This window comes from Ambystoma mexicanum, chromosome 3p, assembly GCF_040938575.1.
Source record: "Ambystoma mexicanum isolate Mex_15411 chromosome 3p, UKY_AmexF1_1, whole genome shotgun sequence".
NCBI lineage: Eukaryota > Metazoa > Chordata > Amphibia > Caudata > Ambystomatidae > Ambystoma > Ambystoma mexicanum.
In genome coordinates, this window is record NC_090925.1 from 708,240,407 (window position 1) to 708,258,937 (window position 18,531).

At 46.9% G+C, this 18,531-nt stretch overlaps 1 protein-coding gene across 1 annotated transcript in view; it reads left to right on the forward strand.

The window, feature by feature from the left end:
• Window positions 1-648: 648 nt before the first annotated feature.
• The window catches only part of TMED9 (transmembrane p24 trafficking protein 9), a 39,202-nt gene continuing 21,319 nt past the window's right edge, over window positions 649-18,531 (forward strand). Inside the window, exon 1 of the mRNA XM_069651542.1 lies at window positions 649-912. Within this exon, the coding sequence (XP_069507643.1) occupies window positions 783-912 (130 nt within the window). The 5' untranslated portion in view covers window positions 649-782. The remainder of the gene's footprint in view (window positions 913-18,531) is intronic.

Below are 18,531 nucleotides of genomic sequence, written 5' to 3' on the forward strand. Positions count from 1 at the left end.
GTTCACACCTGATGTTGGCATATATGGTTACAATGCTAGTTGCAATTCCCCTCCCTCCCAAGTTTCCCAGTTCCATGGGTGATACCATGTGCCAGTCCTGGTTTTTGCTTCCAATTGCATGCTGGAACTTGTAGTTTCGTTTATCCCATTGCAAGGGTGGGCCTATAAGTCCCAGCATGCAGTGCTGGGGAAAAACAGGACTCGTTAAAACATTTGGCATGGGACTGGGAAACTTGGTAGCTATGCTCTTCTGTGATGTCACTTTTGATGTCAGAGAATTGTGAGGTGTGCATGTCTTTTGTCCCACAGAACAGGTCAGTGCCCTGCATGTATAAGGTGTTTTTGTTTTGTTGTGTGTGCAAGTGTTAAAAAGCAATCTGTCACTAATGTTACCAAAAACGTTTACAGGGGCACAAGGTTGGCGCTAAGGACACCTTCTACAGGCAGCTTCTGAGATGCAACCGTCTGAGTGTTCTGATAAAGCTAAACCATTTTGTAAAGTTGGCCGCCTAGCTGTCCTATTTCTCCTTCTATCACAGGTACGAAGTTCAACAGACTACCAATGCACTACATCTCCCATGAAGCTTCCCAAAAGCGCATGGCACCTGCTCGCTCTGGGTTACCCTGGCAATCACCATCTACGTACTGGGAGTTGTAGTCCGAATTAAACAGCGAGCAGACAGTCAGGCGTTGCCTGGACTTAGATTCCCGGAACACATCGTTGCGCCGCTACGGGTTACGTGGCAGCTGTCGGCGGCGCAAGCGCTGTGCAGGGAACGACGATGGCGGCTCTGCGGGTCTACTTGCTGCTCTTCGCGGGTGTCTCCCTATGCTCCGGTCTCTATTTCCACATAGGGGAGACTGAGAGGAAATGTTTCATCGAGGAGATCCCGGACGAGACGATGGTGATAGGTAAATAAGCAAGGGAGAAGCTAGGCAATGCTCTTAAGCAAGGGTGGAGCCAAACCGTTGAGGTTGGTGAAAGCGAGAGGCCATGGGAGAGACTCGAGAGAGCCCTGCGGTTGACCCGCGCCGGGATAGCGTGAATAAGGTCGCCGTTTTTGTTTTTGTTTTGTGGACTGCTAATTTTATAGCTCTGCATTTGTAACCGGAAGAACAAAAGTATTGTCTTTGTATTTATTAGGTTTATATGGTATACATGACTGGGCAAAGATCTACTACCAGACAGGGGACAGCTTTAGTGTTCTGTTCTGCCATGGGTAGAGCGAGTCATTGGGGGATTATGTGTGATGGAGTGGGTTAAATCGTGGAGAGAGGTGATCTACAGAAATCCAGCCACAAGAAGTAGAGGGTCTGATGTCCACGTGATAAGCATCACGTGGGCAAGTGAATACATGTGAGGGGGGAAAAGCCAGCGATGGGCAGTTCCCCGCTCTGACTGCAGGGTGAGCGTGTCTGTTCCGCGCAGTGCCTCACATGGCCCAGCAGGTCCAGCCCCCGAGCTGTGCTCACCGTCAGAGAGGGGAGAAGAGTTGTTTAAGTGCATTGATCCACGAGCGAGAGGGCGGTGAAAGAGGGGACCTAGTGAGTAGGTAAAGATACATTTTGCAACAGCTATGTAGTGTAATGTTAAATCAATGTGGTGTTTACTGTTGTGGTTTACTTTGCTCCAGGACCCCGTATGCAGGTCTTGTCCCACCCGTCCCTGAAGCACACGGACACAGATCCTGCAGTATTGGGCTCCCGGCGCGCACTGCTGTGGTGCGTGACCGCCTGCTTTATTAATGACTACGCGCAACGACTGGACCTTGCCGTCACATGACCACCATACCAAACATTTTCTGAATGTAGTCAGTGTAAACATGGCAGTCTTAAACATGGTAACATACCAAACTGGATTTGGCCCAACATGGGCAGCATCAGGTGGCGTATTCGGGACAGTGTAATTACGAGCCTAGTCACCAATTGTATAGTCTCGGAATTGTGCGGGGCATCTTCTGCCTTCTCGGCTATATCTTTTCCGGCCAGCCTCCTCGGTGGCAGGATCTTCTACCCCGCCTGGGGTTGACATCTCGTCTTCTACTCTACCTTCTGGTGTTGGCTCCACACCTGTGGTTCCAGTCAGGGGAACTCCTTTCTGTCGTTATCCTAGTCCGTTTTTTTCAAAGATTTGGTGAAATGGAGGGAAGTTTCAAGTCACTTTTCCCCTTTGATCAGCAGCAATCACAATCAAGCATCTGACATGGACCACGGCCATTGGGGAGGGATAATTTCCCCTCTAGGTGACGATTACGCACCAATACGGTATCTCCAATATCTATGTCTGGAGGCTTGCTGACATTTTCCTCGTCATTAGGGATTCTCCGATCCTCGGACGTTCTCTCATCATTGATGGTCCCTGGTGGTCGGCCTTCTATATCTGGGAGGAGTCCTCGGGGGCATCTCTGGAAAAGTGCCTCTGCTGGGGCCACACCTGTGGACCGGTGAGGCTTTGATCAGTATTCCCTCAGGAATTGGTACAAAGTCCTCCTTAGTTCATTGCCTTGACCGTGCGCTATGCGGAACACTTATAAAACGTTCTGCCTCCCTGTTGGCCCTGAGCCAAGCTGGCGTAACTCCGGTGTGTGATTCCCACAGTCTGCCATGAATTGTGCGAAGTTCTCCCCTTGAAATGGTGGCCCATTGTCCGACCATATTATCCCGGGGATGCCATGTTTTGCAAACACCTTCTCCATGACCTGCACAACCTGGTTAAACGATGTGGACTCAACTAGTTCGACCTTCGGATACCGAGACCATTGGTCTATCGTCACTAGGAAGTGCATGCCCCCGGCCTGTGGACCCAAAGTCTGCGAGGACAATGTCCCATGGCTGGTCGCTGTGAGGCATGGTCTTTATAGTAGGCTCTTCGTTGACCAGGGTGGTTGCTTGACACCAGATGCAGTTGGCAATAAACTCGCCCACTTTTGCCTCCAGGCCCGGGAATCAGACTTTCAACCATAGCCTCAACTTGGTCTTGGCCGTTCCATGATGACCACAGTGTGCCAGCTCAATCGCTCTTCCCATTAGTGCCTGTGGTACACGAACTGGTGGTCTCTTAAGTTTAGTCCTTCTTCAGTTGCCGGCAGTTCGTGTCTCGCTCGCCACATCTGCTCCAGGCCCAGTTGTGCATCTCGAGTTGGATAGGATGGTCTTCCACTTGCCACTGGTCATGGCCGCTGTGACCACCTCAAAACACCTGTCACGGTTTGATGCATTTGCCACTGAATGGAGAGTGCAACCTGTTTGGTGGCCTCTACAGCCAGGCGAACATGTTCTTTGACCACCATCAGTTTTGTGTCTTCTTGTCCCTCCCGCTCCTCGGATATGCGAGAGGTAGTCCGCTGGATTGTGGGCTCCCGGTCTGTATGTCAGCACCAACCCGTACTCCATCAGTGCCAGCATCCAACGTTCGATCCTCTGGAGCGGCTTGAACGAGGACCCCGCCATGATGGGGAGTAGCGGTTTGTGGTCGGTCACTTCCGTAATAGGTTAGCCCAGTATGTGAATACAACGGCCAGGGCTTATCTTTCGATCTGGGAGTAGCGGTGTTCTGTGTTAGTTAGTGCCTTGCTGGCGTATGAAATCGGTCTCATCTGATCCTGCGCATCCTGTTGCAACAGAACAGCTCCCTGCCCGACCGGGCTGTCATCGACCATGATATCTGACTTCTTCCTCAGATCAAAGAATGCCATAGACTCATTTCCTGTGAGTGCCCGTTTGATGGTTTCGAAGGCATTCTGCTCTTTGGCCTTCCGCTCCCATACTTTGTCCTTTCTCGTCAGCAGCCTGAGGGACTCGTAGAGGGTCGCTATGTTTGGTATAAAGCGACCGCAATACGTCACCATCCCCAAGAAGCTCCTAATTTCCAACACGTTCCCTGGTGGGCTCATGAAATTTAAATCTGAAGAACTCTATGCTGTCTGTCAGGAACTCACAATTCTCCCATGTAGAGTGAGCCCAAGGAGCTGAATCCTCTCTAACATCTTCTCGAGTCATGCCATATTTTCAGCCTCTAACGTGGCGTAGACAAAAATTTAATCTCTGAGATTGATGACCCCATCAAGACCTGCCAAGACTCCACGTATAACGTTCTGCAATACTTCTGCTGCGGAAGAAGCGTTTGTTTTAATAGAGGCCTTGGTGGGTTGTGAAGGTGGTAACGCAAGTCCGGGTGGAGCTCCAGCTGATGGTACCCGGACTGCAGATCCAGCTTTGAAAACATTTTCAAACCCTGTAGTTCCTCCCCACCACGTCGTCAAGGGTCTGGGTAATGTGTCGTTCACGCTTGATAGTCTGATTTGGAAGTCTCATGTCGACAGAAATGCGTTTCGACCCTGGTTCCTTTGGTTTGCTCGCCACGACGATGGGGTATACCTATGGGTTGGGACCCTCTAATCTTTCTATGATGTACATTCTCACCAGGTTCTGCAATTCCAGTTCTGCCTGCTGTCTGAGATGAAAAGGAATCTGACAGTGCTTCAGTACAGTCGGGCGTACCGTTTCATTGATGTGCAGCTTGAAGGGCTCACCCTGTAGTTTGCCAACACCCTCGAACACACCCTTTTGAGCCACTCAAGAACTTTGTTGATGTCTTCGGCATAAACGCTAAAGGCGAAATGTGCGATCCCAAGGGCCTTTGCTGCTTCACAGCTCAGTAGTGAGTGAGTACTTATGTCAGTGACAAAGAACTTGTCCTTAATCTCCTTGCCTTCATCGGCCACTTTGTTAATGGACATACCCTTGAGAGGTATTGGTCGGGTGCCGCCAAATGTGAAAATCTTAGCCCGGGCTTTCGACAGCACTGGAGGCCCCGGGAGTGCTTCGTAGTGACGTGTTGCCATCACGAACAACGACGCTCCCGTGTCTACAAGTACTGTCGTTTTTGCTCCATCCACAGATACTGTGCACATGGGTTGTCTTCTTTTTTTTTTTATGGATTCTATGCTTGAGATGAAGATTTCTTCCTCCTCTTCTGCTAGTTCTTGATTTGGTGCCTCCTGTTTGACAACCGCTACTTGCCTCTGTCACCTTGCAGTGTCACTGGGCGTCCTGCTGGGCCCTCTGGGAATAGTCACGGGTGTGGGAGCTTTACACATCTGCGCGTGACCCGCTGTTCTGTAATGTCTGCATACGCTCCCCTTCGCTGGGCATTCTCTCATGTGCGGTAGGTCATAGCCACGCTTGGGGCAGGGCAGTAGTGTTTCAGTTCTCCTTGTGTTCCATCTGGACCTTTCCGGACCAGCGTTTTGCGGTCGCCCTATTGCACACGTGTCCTCCACTTTCAGCGAACAAATCGCAGCGTCCATTTTTGTTGCGCAGCTTTCCGCCAGTTCGTATGATCTCCCCATTTCCAGAATGCGGACTAATGACAGACCTGGCTCACGCAGCACTTGGTGGCGCAACTTCCCTGAAGCGCACTCATGTATCAGTTGGTTTCTCACCATGCCGCCGTCATTCTCCCATGCGCATATACTTGCCCGATGACGGAGCCTGCCATCGAACTGGTCCAGGGATTCCTCCTCCTTCTGCTTTGCGCCTCACATAATGAACCTCTCATAGTCCTGGTTAGTGTTCTTTGAGGCTGTCTTTTGTTGCTTGATAGTTGTCGATGGGAATGAGGGACTTGAAAATCTTGTGAACCTCTGACCCAGAAGAGTATGAGGGTTGCAATGTTTGCCTCTTCATCTGTCTCGCTGGTTGCTCTGAAATGCATGCCCAACTTTTCTATCCAGAGCAACCATTTCGGTTCCAGCTTTGAGGGATTACCTGAAGTGTCCAAATCTGGCATTGGGGCCAGTGTATCCTGTTGGCATGGTATCCTTCTCGCCCGAGGGGGGGCTTTGCAGCGCCTTGACCAGCTCCTTGGAGGTCATCTTCATCACTCATGATCGCACAGGCACCTCCTATGTGAAAGAGGGCCGCGACCTGCACCTGCTGACGCACTTCGGGGACGTCCAGCACTGTGGTGCTCAAGCTCTGCTCTCTCTGGGTGACCACACCCTGGTGTGATGCACGCCGGCCCATCCGGTCAAGAACTCAGTTCACTAAATTAAGAGAACATATTGATGGCAGAAAAAGAGAACAAAATTATTTTTATTTTATTGAGTAGGTGCCCTTGGTCCTGATTGTAGTCTACAAGCACTCCACGTGTCGAGTCACTGCCGTTGGGTCAGAAAATGGCAGTGTTTGCCATACCATGATGATCAGTGCATCCGACAGGCGTCGGATCTGGTTGCCAGAGATAAAATCAGCCTCGGAACACCTTCCCCTGCCCAGCTGCATCTTCGTCACCAATGTTGTGGTTTGCTTTGCCCCAGGACCCCCCGCATGGAGGCCTTGTCCCACCTGTCCCTGAAAGGAACACACACAGATCCTGCAGTACGGGGCTCCCGGTGCACACTGATGTGGTGTGGGACTGCCCCCTTTATTAAGAACCATGCGCGACGGCAGGACGTTGCCATCACACCATGTGCCCAAGTCACATTTACTTGAATTGATACTGTTAATCCTAGTCCTACTCTTCCTCAGTACTTGAGACACCTGTCTCCATGACAGGATAACTTTTCTAACATTTTTTAACACCATCAGTTGTTTTTCTCTGTAGTATAAACTCCTCCCCATGAACAGTTTTTAATATTTATATATATGAAGGCCATTTGAGCCAAGTCGCAAATTCCACACCACCTAGTAGCCATCGCTGGAAGTTCACCTCCAGTTCTGAGACACAAAAGCAAGGCATTGTTAGTACGCAAATTAGCCATAATGCAAACCTTTTGCAAGGCTGTCAGGACAACTACATACCTAGTTTTACCCTTATTGGTGATCATCGGCGCAGTTTAGTCCAGACAGCCTTGCGGTTGTAGCATTCAGCCATGTTTTCACGACACCAAGAAAGTTATGGTGGGTTTAAAAAGGTTTGCATACCCACAATGCCTTGCTGTTGTGGCATGTGCGACTTGGCTCAAATGGACTTTCCTACTTGCACATTACAGGTGAAAGATTTTTCCCAACCCCTTTTAAGCCCACCGTAATGTGCGTGTGTGTACATTTGTGAGGGAGAGGTGAGAACTATGAGAAGGAAAAATATGACTAAGTAATGAAAATTACCAGTAAGTAATCCCCACTTCCCCCTCCACGTCACTCTTCTTCGTCCCAGTACGTACTTCTCAGGAGTAACAATGCTTTTCCTTTCCCTGGATCGGCCCATGAGCCTCAACAATAAAACACAGAAACCGCTTTATAAATGCAGGCATCACAGTCCTCCATCGATTTATTAACTAAATCAGACTTTATCTGCATCACTCAAAACTCCCCTGCGAAGGCAATGGAGCTAAGACCCAGAATCTTTGGTTTGTAGTGTTTCATAAACTAGTTGGGATTCACCCATGTGGGGATCCCAGGTAGCGGACATGCCCCTGTGTGACTGCAAGCAGTGGACACTCTGCCTCATGCACCTCGGAAATGGCCCAGCTGATCCATATACTGAAAGTGGGAATGGAAGCTCTTCTCCCTAGACTGTTGGCTGTTTCCCCCAAAGAGAACAGACTATCTGATGAAATAATTGAGTCCTACCTAAATAGGTCGGGTCACCCCTCTTTCTGTAGAGGAGGACGAGGAAGCGCCTAACTCCTCCACATTGTTCCTTTCTGCTACTCATGCTGAAGCTGTGACTGTAATTAAGTTTTCCCTTAGTTTTTTCTTTATATACATGCACAAAAAGAAGCATAGGCCCTCTTGTTTGCACTCTTTACCAAGGCAAAATGGCACCCGACATACTCGTTTTATAGTCTAGTTATATTTATTACTTTTGCCCCTGTGCTTTTTCGTCTCCTGTCTGCTAGCACTCTGCCATGCTGCCGAGAATTCATTGGGGACACTTTATCAAAGAGAGCCAATGTGCTGTACCAGCCGAAACACTTGTCCAGAAACCCTACAGTGCCGCCCATGCTCTCACTGATTTGTTCAGAGGGGCGCTGCTTACCTTCAATGCCTCTTCTCTTACCTCGAGATTCTGCATGCTTTTCCTTGACTGGTGTACTCTGTGCTGGTTTCTATGGCAACCAAATGGCCCCACATCTCAAGCATGCTTTATGTTCATCTGGGTCCCCTTGCCAAGCTGGGAACCCACCAGCCATCCCAACATAGGAGTAGGCCAGCTGCTTCACAGACCAGTACCTCAATTGGGGAGCATCAACCATTGCACCTCAGAAGCACAGCAGTAAGAGGATGAACATGTCATCATGCTGCCCAGCAGTACACCAAGAGATCCTGCTAAAGACAGGAAGATATTATACTGTTCCATCATGGAAAACGGTGGCGTTTATACCCGAGAGGAAAGGAAGGGGCCAGTTTTGGGGGGGAAAAAGTTCAAAAAGGGGTTCCTATCATGGAGGCTGGTACCTCCATAAGTAAGTACTGGGACGTGGAGGTCATAGGATTTTATATTGCTCGTAGCTCCATTGATGTTGGCTTACCATGCCGCAGCTTGTCCAGAAAGTGGTGTACTGTTGCTCACCTTAGATAGCCAGACAGTGGTCTTTTGAGGAAGGAAGAAAGGGGTGTAGGATAGAAGCACACAAACTAACAGCTGGAAAAGATACTTTGAAAAGGGAATAGATGTGGGGATAGGTGAATATTGTCACAGGTATGGTGGAAAAGATAAAACAAATAGGCCCATAACACCAAGGGGAAAAACTGGATTGTATAGTTTTCTCATGCATAGAATTGTGTAACTTGGTGCTCTACCTGTATATTTGATGGTGAGTGGAGAAACTTTAGCAATGGATGGCTGGCATGTAGCAATACATTGTAGCTTTATGTGAGAGGGGCTGGCCCAAGGACATTGAAGGCATTGTAAATGAAGCTACAATAGTAGATGAATGGAGGACATTTGGGGTGAAGACCAGTGTTTATGATGGTACAGTATTTGGCCTAAATTATTTTGACTAATAGGATAAGTCTTCCATCAAGGAGCCTTTTAGCTGTAAGCACTCTCTGCCTTATTTCATATTTATTCTATGGACACTTCACATACAAGAATCACTTGTTTCCTTGGAAAATCAAAGTCTTGAGAAGGTACCTTGATTTGCCATATTTCTGCCTGCTAGTTTTGAAGACCAAATGGGCCATTTAGGCAGTAACTACTTTATGCCTTATTTCTGCAGGATCTCGTTTGTGTTTTGCTTGATTTCAAACCAATAAGCTGCACCTTGTTGTCTCGATAACGCAGAATTCAAACCTCTTTTAGCTTCAGTGAGACTGAGAACTGCAGGGGCACTCTTCCTGTTTGTAAATCTCCCTGTTGGATAGCCTTGCCAATTCGTTGTTTCAACATTGAATCTTTTTCGATCATGGGCATGGGTTTGGAGAAGTATTTGAGCCAGGTACCATCACCCTTTGAATCGTTCAAACCAAAAAGCTTGTCTGCCCCTAGTGTGAAGGACCAAAAAAGGTATTGGCTTCTTTGTCTTGATCGCGAGTCGTCTCACTCGCCCGCTTCCGCTTAGCATGGTGAGGCGTCTGTTAACCCTAACTTCCTCCTACCGAGCCAGCATTGTCACAGTGCGGGTGAGAATCTTTCAAATCCTCTCCTCAGCTGTGCACACTTTAAGGTCTTCTCCTGGCACTATGCCTCTCCTAAAACGAAAAATCACATTTTTCTATTTTTTTTTATTTTTTTTACACAAACCATTATCATTGATATAAGGTGGCAGACATTCAAGTCACAAGCTACTAACCGGCCATAAGTCACGCGCCATCTCAATACTATATGTCCACACAGCACTAAATAAGCCATTTCAATACACTTTGCCAGATTAAAATATGCTTTTGCACATTTATCTAATTTCTTTATGGCATGTTTACTTTAAGAAACGTTAACAAGTATAAACTGTTAGGATTCCCTCCAGCTTTAGCAAGTGAACTATTTAATGTGTATTGATGCAATAAGAGATTGTAAGACTGCTGTGGTGTGACTGCTGTGGTGTGCAAACGCATTACAATATGTAGGCTTGATATAGAAATGTGTTCACGAGACATAATAATTAAATAATTAAATAAATAATAAATAATTAGGCATTTATATAGCGATACGAACCCTCAGGTATCTGAGCGCTGCTTATTATTACCCACGGTGTGTGGTGCCCATTTATCGACCTCGGAAGGATGAAAGGCTGAGTTTGGCCCTGCCGGGATTCGAACCTGCGTGAACAGGCTCTGCACGGATGTCAAAGCGAGCGCTCTACTCGCTGTGCCACTTGACATGTTTCCTTACAGGTCATATACACATAATTATATGTCTCCACATTCTTATCGCGCAAATTGGTTAGTGTGGTTTGTTTTTCATCTACACGTAAATAGCATGTTCCTTCCTAATGCGCTTGGACTCTGGATAATTAATATGTAATTCGTCGAACGACGACACGCACAAAACTACTCTGAACACTGTTTCTTCTAGCTGCCACCTGCTTCTTTGAAATCTTGGCGCTGCACGCTTTTCTAGCATTCACACATTACCATCATCCAAAATTACAGCTCTTCCTCCAGCTTCCTTGTTGTATGTTGGTGTAAACCCGATCTACTGTGGATTGTGAATTTTACTTTAACTCGTTGGCAAACAATTGCACTTTGGAGAATGTTTCTCTGGTCCTGGTGCAATTAGTATTTCCTCTTTGCCCTCTTGTATGGAAATCTTCTTTGTGATCATTCGTGCATGAGCGTAATTGCCTCAATCAGTGGACAAGTATTACAAAATGTATACTAACCTCTCGATAACCACACTTTGGTATTGACCCATTAGGCAGTAGGGAGTGGCGCACAAAGCCTAGAGTGTGTTTTGTATGTGCAGCTAGTTTTCAGAATAACCAACCACTAAAAGCTAAATTGATGCTTTGTATTATGATTGCCACTATTAGTGGGTTGAGCAATGAGATGGATTTATGGTACATGCAATAACTGGGCAGGGGTTGAAATCTGAATTTGATGAGCAGAAGATACAAGCTTCTGGGTATCGGACAGCACCCACTACACAGGAGCTACCTCTGTGCAACCAGGAGCTAGCACACAGTGAGTTGTAAATTCAACTTCCACACTATAAATATTTGTACATTTTTATATTACAAAATATGCTTTAAATATCTCTTACATGTCTTAATGCTCTTTTATACACATTCCCAAACAGCTAGAGTTGATCGGATATGTTTGAATTGCACCATCTGGCCCGCAGAGTCGAATGTTGCTCCTGTTGGATCGATGTGATCGTTGCGGAAAAGGAATACAAAAATGTGATTTTTTTTTTTAACCTTTCACCGCAAGTATGTGTGGGGGAGACCCCTGCTATCCCCATTCCCCCATACTTTCCCTACCATATTTATTACCTTAATCCCCCCCCTGCATATACTTGTGGTGAAATGCAGAGTCAAAAGTTCGGCATTTTCGTATTCAGAATTTCTGTAGGTGCAGTGATTGTATGCTCCTGGTAGCTAGTTCTATGAAGCTAGCCAAGCTATTCTAAGCTACAAACAAGAGCTAAATAACTCCCAGCTCCTGGCAATTTCGATCCCTGCTGGGTGTGAATGCTTTGAGCCCAGTCCATTATTGGCGATAGTAGAAAAACCCTCTGTGGAAAATGTATCTTTTTAAATGGAATGGCAGTCGATGTATTAGTATAATTTACATCCATAACTTCAGGCCCCCCGAGAGCAGTAATTTAAGCACAAGTTTGTATCTTGTGAATATTTTCCTTTGATCCTTCAGGGGCTGATAACCATTCAAGTGATGGAGTCTCTTAGCTCTTTTGCCAAGCATTGCATTTAATCACGTATGTGGTTATCCGTTCCAGGTCACCAAAAATAGTTTTTTCTCTAGGTGATATTTATACCTGAAGGTCTTTTATGAACGAGGTTGCTAATTGTAATGTCCTCTGTTTATGTTTACAGAGATGAGCAGCATCCTGTCCTATTTCACTGTTTGAGTGTTAAGGGGCAGGGCAGAGATAAGGTGGGGTTATCGCCAAGGGAGCGTTAGTAAGCAGTTTAATAAAGGAGATGATCGTCTCTGTGCTTCGTGTTGTCATTACAATACGCTAGAATTTAATAATGGCGACGAGGAAACTCTGACACCCAGTCGGCCGAGGCCTGTTTCATTGCTTTTCCTCCACTTTTGCTCATCGAGATTTGCCGGGTGCCACGTCGTAAAGCCTGCACGTGTCGCTAGCCCTCACCCACCTGCAGCGCTCCGGCGGAGCAGCTGTCATTGCAGCCACTGTTTTCCTGGCTCTGGTTTCATTTCGGATGCGCGCTGCACTCCCTTTCTACTACATAATAATTTTCTCGGCGGTCCACGTCCTGAATAAAAGACCGGCTTGCAGTGTTCACGGCACACGCAGCTTGCCTTGAGGGGGCCCAGCGTCGTCACTGTCAGCACGTGTGCCTCTTCCTGAGAGCCCACCATTACCAGTATATAGGAGGTGAGAGCCTAAGACCACCCACATCCTTCCACAGTACCTCTGCCCTAGCTGTGTTGCCACCATGTCTGACAATGAAGCAGATAGCGGCTCCTCAAGCCAGGCCTCCGCCCCGCTCCCCCCCCACCCCCCCCCCACCTGTGCCTAGTCACTCTGCCAGAGAGGAGGGAAGCTATGAGTCCTTACAATTGCAGGTGGTTCCGCCTTTTGACACATCTGACCAGCAGTCTGGCACCACGCTGGAATACATGGCTTAAAGAGTTGAACATCTACATTGATGCAACGGGGGTAAGTGAGGAACACTGCTTCAGAGGCATATTGATGCATTCATTAGAGCCAATTGTAGGAGACATTGTGTTTGAGATGCCAGAAAGCACAACTAACACAATCCAGGGCATCATCGACTCACTAAATAATTACTTTGCCCCATTAAGGAACGTAGATTACGAACGCTATATATTTTACACGCCCACTCAAGAAAAGGTAGAAACACTTTGGCAATTTTGTCATGAGACTACGCAAAAGAGTGAAATACTGTGACTTTGAACATTATTCTTTAGAAGAATCATTGCAATCCCAAACAATTGCCGGCTGTCAATCGGCTGAATTTCGCAAGAGATTTTAAAAAAAGACCAGGTCTTTGGAAGAAATTCTGCAGCTCGCAAGGGCAGACATGGCGCTCTCAATGCAAACAGAATCTCTGGGCAACATCAAGATTACACAGACGGCACCCGCTGCACCCCTGTGCCAAATGCAGTTGTCTGAGAAGTTTGTAGATGCAAGACCAAAGAAAGTGTTATCGCTGCAGATATAACTTCCCTCATGTCGATCCATGCCCGGCTATAGGACACACCTGTGACAAATGTGGAGGTGAAAACCTTTTTCAATCGGTAGGCAAGAATGTCGTATACTTCCAGAAGCCTACCACCCACGGGGAAAAAAGTAATTGATGAACAAACTCCCACTCCAGACAATGGAGGCCTCCCACCAGCAGAGGACATCGATCTACCAGCAGAAGGCGGTAATCTCCCCACAGATATAAACAACAACGAGAAAAGGACGACACCCATCGAAGGCGCTCGCCAAAGGACTCAAGGAGAAGATCAATTCGCCATAAAGTAAGATACATTGAAGCCTCACCTAGATGTCATAATCGTCATCGTCCAGTGGTGACCGCAAAAAGAGGCTACGTGCACGCAATAGGCAACCAGACTGCAACTGAAAACAGCCCGACATTACTGCTGCAAGTAAAAGGAATCCCTTGTGAATTCCTAATCGACACAGGAGCCACGGTCAATGTGGTAAATGAAGATACCTACTAGGGACTCAAAAGCAAGGGGGCACTACAGCCACCTGACATTGACTTATATGCCATTGAAATGTAAGGGCATGTTCAAAGCCATGTGCACATACAAAGACAAACCAGCGAAGGTGACAATATATGTAGTGAAAGGCAAAGCACCTGGAGGCAGCATTCTCAGTTTTTAAGTCTGCCATACAGATGGGACTGGTGCACATCATGTACTGAATCATGACCGCGCACACAGTAAATCCAAAGGACATGATGAAGATGTTCCCAACGCTATTCAAATGCCTAGGCAAGTTAAAAGGAAAATGAATCCAATTACACATCAACCTGGAGATCAAACCGGTCGCTCAACATTACAGAGGAATCCCATTGAACATCCAAAGGCAGGTAGAAGATGAGATACAATCACTCCTCAGCCAGAGAACACACAACTGGACCCACGCCCTGTATATCGCCCATCGTTCCTGTCCCCAAGAAGGAAAATGGTAACACAATTTGCATCTGTGTGGACATGAGGGCACCAAACATAGCTATTGAGAGGAAAAGACACTTGTCTCTGAGAATGACGGACATGATGCACCTGCTGCATGGAGTGAAAATCTTCTCTGAATTGGACCCCAACAAGGGGTATCATCAACTTGAACTGCATCCAGAATCCCGCTATATAACTACATTTTCCACTCACCTAGGACTCTTCAATAAAGCGACTTAGCTGTGCAGTGTCTTGTGCGGTGGACATTTTTCTAACTGAAATGCACCAAGTCATTAAACATATCCCCCAAAGTCTCAATTACAGCAATGACATATTCGTGTTTGGTGTGACGCAAGAAGCTCATGTTGATGCGTTACATCCAATATGCATGGCACTAGAAGAGGCCAATCTGACTGAACACTTTAAATATGAACTAAGTAAAACGCTCATTCTTTATGCATATCTTCTTGCAAGACGGATGCAACCCGACCCGGACAAGGTTTGAGCACTGGTTGGAGCGCCCATGTCTACATCGGCAGTCAGATTGTTCTAGGCATGGACAGCTATTGTACCAGGTACGTTCAAGATTTCGCCTCTGTAAGCACCCCCCTACGCCTTCTCACAGGAAAAGATCAGGACGTTGTGTGGTCCACGGACTGTTAAGATGCGTTCCAGGAAATCAAAAAACACATTGCCTCTGCTTCATGCATGGCATACTATGATTCCCGAATTGGAAACTGAATTGACCGTAGACACAAGTCCTGTTGGCTTGGGGACCATTCTGTCCCAAGTCAAACCGATTCTTCCTCCTCTTCTTTGTCAGCACGTCACATTGTGGCCTATGCAAGCCGCAGTTTGTCCCCTACAAGGTGTGCATACTCGCAACACGTAAAAGAAAGCCTACCGGTGGTATGGCCATGTGAACATTATCATCTATTCCTTTATGGGCGAAAATTCACCATCATCACTGACAATCAGGCACTCAGAACTATCTATGGCAAATCAACAGCCAAAATGCCGCCTCGAATTGCACGATGGGGGCTACAACTGGAAGAGTACTCATTCACGATTGTTCACCGCCCGGGGAAGGACAACAATCCGGCTGATTTCCTGTCGATACATCCACTGCCTGCGAAAAAGAGGCACAATCCATCAAAGCTGACCAATAAATCAAGTACATAGTTAGCAATGCACTGCCAGAATCGCTTACCATCCCTGAGCTACTCCAGGGCATGCAACAAGGCCCTGTGCTCGACAGTGAAGGACAGCGTGTCCTCTGGGAGATGCCATGAATGGAAGAAAAGGTGAATGCCCCTTTCTGAGACGAAACAAACATTGTTCCGATTTCACCTATTGAGGCAATCTCTATCCATATCCCTGCAGGGTTTACTACTGAAAGAAGCGTTGCAGGAGCGAATCATTGCCATGGCACATACTGGACGCCAGGGAATTGTGTCCACCAAGAGGCAACTTTGGACTAAAGATGTCCCCAGGTGGACATGAAGATTGAGGTGGTGCTTGGAAACTGCATCACCTGTAAAGCGGTCGCAGTACGCACATTCCCACAACCGCTCAAAATTACCTTGGTGCCATTACAGGTTTGGGACGAAGTAGCTGTTGACATGTTTGGACCATTGCCAAATTGCAATTATGTTCTGGGAATCTCGACATTTCATCTATGATGACTAGAAGTGCACCTGATACATTTGACGGCAGCACATGCAGTCATTCCAGCTTTGGACAAAACGTTCGCAGACTACGGTATCACAACCATTGTAAAGTCGGACAGTGGTTCAGTGCGCATGATTTCGGAATGTTTGCCGAGCATCTGGGTTTTCAACACCTGAAGATCACCCTTTTATGGCCCCAGGCAAATGGCACCGTTGAGCAGTTTATGGCCAACCTGAAACACACACTACAAGTCTGCTCCATTACGAGAGGGTCGTTCTTGCAAGCTATTTGCACCCTTCTCAGACACTATCGCAACACTCCTCACAGTTCCACGGGGGTGTGCCAATAATGTTTGGCAGGGTTATAAAAACCACTCTTCCCCCAACTACCGACAGGGAGGTGGCGGCGGATGTAGACTTGAAAGCCAGAGACAAAGAAAGCAAGGAGAAAATGAAGAGAGATGCAGACACCAGAAGGAAGGCAAAGGACACTGAGATCCACAGAGGGGACCAAGTGTTTGTGCGACAGTAACAAGGATCCAAGGAGACGCTGGCATTCAGCCCTGAACCTTTGACTGCGACACATGTGAAAGGATTCATGGTAACTGCAGCAAGCCCAGTTAGCACAGTCACCAGAAACTCATCCTTTTTCGAACAGATTGATAGTGATGCAACTCAAAGAAGTGAGATCCCGACCACCTCGGAGAACTCATCTGATAGTTGCTCGGATTTTGCAGATGGTGATGTGGACACTTTATGATGGTGACAGTGGCAGAGAAGACTGCACCCCAGTGGCTCTGAGTCCATCAAGAAGAACAATTTGCAAACCTACTAGATGGATTGAGGAAATAGGGTAAAGGAGGACACATTGGTTTAAGTGGGGTGGGGGCGTAATGTCCTCTTTATGTTTACAGAGACAAGCCGCATCCTGTCCTATTTCACTGTTTGAGAGTGTTAAGGGTTGGGGTAGAGAAAAGGCAGAGTTGCTGCCAAGGGAGCGTTAGTACACAGTTGAATAAAGGAGATTGATCAGATCAGGTGGCATCGTCTCTGTGCTTTATTGTGTTGCCTCATTACTGCTGATGGAACACATTCCTCTACTTCAGGGGTACACAATTAAAGTTGTCGGGTACAAATGGCACTCGCTACCTACCTCATTTCTCCACATGCACACTGCATAGCATTTATTACTAAGAAAGAGTTTAAATATCCCTCGCTAGTGCCGCGTGCACATTTTGAGCCCTGCTTTTAATTTTGTTACATGCAAACTGGTGGGTTTTGTGTACGTTGAGGAACAAGGTGTTATTTATTTTGTGCCTTGGAGACCACTTCTCATTAACATTATCTTCTTTGAAATGGTGCCTTTTGCAAATGGGGAGAGAGTCATTTGCTTGCTTGGTTCTCTGCACCCTACTTGAGTAGTGAAAGCGGCAACCAGCAGTGTTTCATCTCCCTGCGTGCAAGATCAGAACATTTCCAGTATGTTTCTGGGTATGTGGTGTGCAGGGCATACAATCTGCACTTGGCACAAGCCTTTTGGCTAGTGATCATTGAGGGGGCAAGCATCTTTTATGCCTGGTAGTGGCTTGCAACTTGACATGTGTGCTCCCACAGGTCACCACTGAAGGGCCAGTTCCATAGTAGGCATAGGTGAGTGACCCTGATTCAAGTTCCCTTCTTGGAATACAGCCCTGATGCTGCTGCCCATGCAGTCACTGGCCCTTGACAGCAAACCTATGAGACTTTCTGGGGTTTTGTCATGACTGGATTATTTGTCTCATGCTCGTACTCTGTAAGAACCTTTTCTTTCACACACTGACACTCTACATATGACAATACCTTTTTGTCCCTCTTCCTCGTCCCAGCCCTTACCTTGTGAGGCATGGACTGTTGAGGAAGCAAACAACTCAGTGTAATGGCATTACAATAAATAATCGGGGCATTACAGAACTTGCTATGTTTTGCTTCATACTACAGGGGTTAACTGGCTGTTCCGTGGCCAAAAAATCTCAAATTATAAATTGGCAAGGGCTTTCAGAAATCGGACCTGTCTGGCATGGATGAAGTGCGAGATGAAATCCCTTTCAAGTTAAATAATGGCATGGGCTTTTTCGGTGATCATGGGTCATTGCTTCTGTGAAATTGCTGAAAGTGCACATTGATGCAACGATCTGGAAACCTGTATTCTGCACTCTTGAATATAATGTGTAGTATTTAAACACCTCATTTAGCATTGAATTAGTGGTAATATGATGTATTTAACACTTTTGATACTTATCCTTTATGCCCCCTACCCAAGCTTCTGAAATTTCAACCTTCAGCTCTGCAGGTTTCTTTGGTCTTTTGACTTCCGTGTTCCTTAATAACTGACTATGCTGGTGAGGGCTGATGGAAGTTATAATCCAAACCATCTGGAGAGCCAAAGGTTATATACTCCAGTAAGTGATAGTATATTCTTTTTTCTTTTTTTCCTTCAGGCCCAGACAACTCGAGTGTTTTATTTTCTTGTGTAATCCTTGAGAATGCATCGTCCTGTATTGCCATCGAGCAGTTTGGCCAGAAAGACCGCCATCATGGCCCTTTAAGGGTTGCCAACCGTGTACTTGTGGATGTC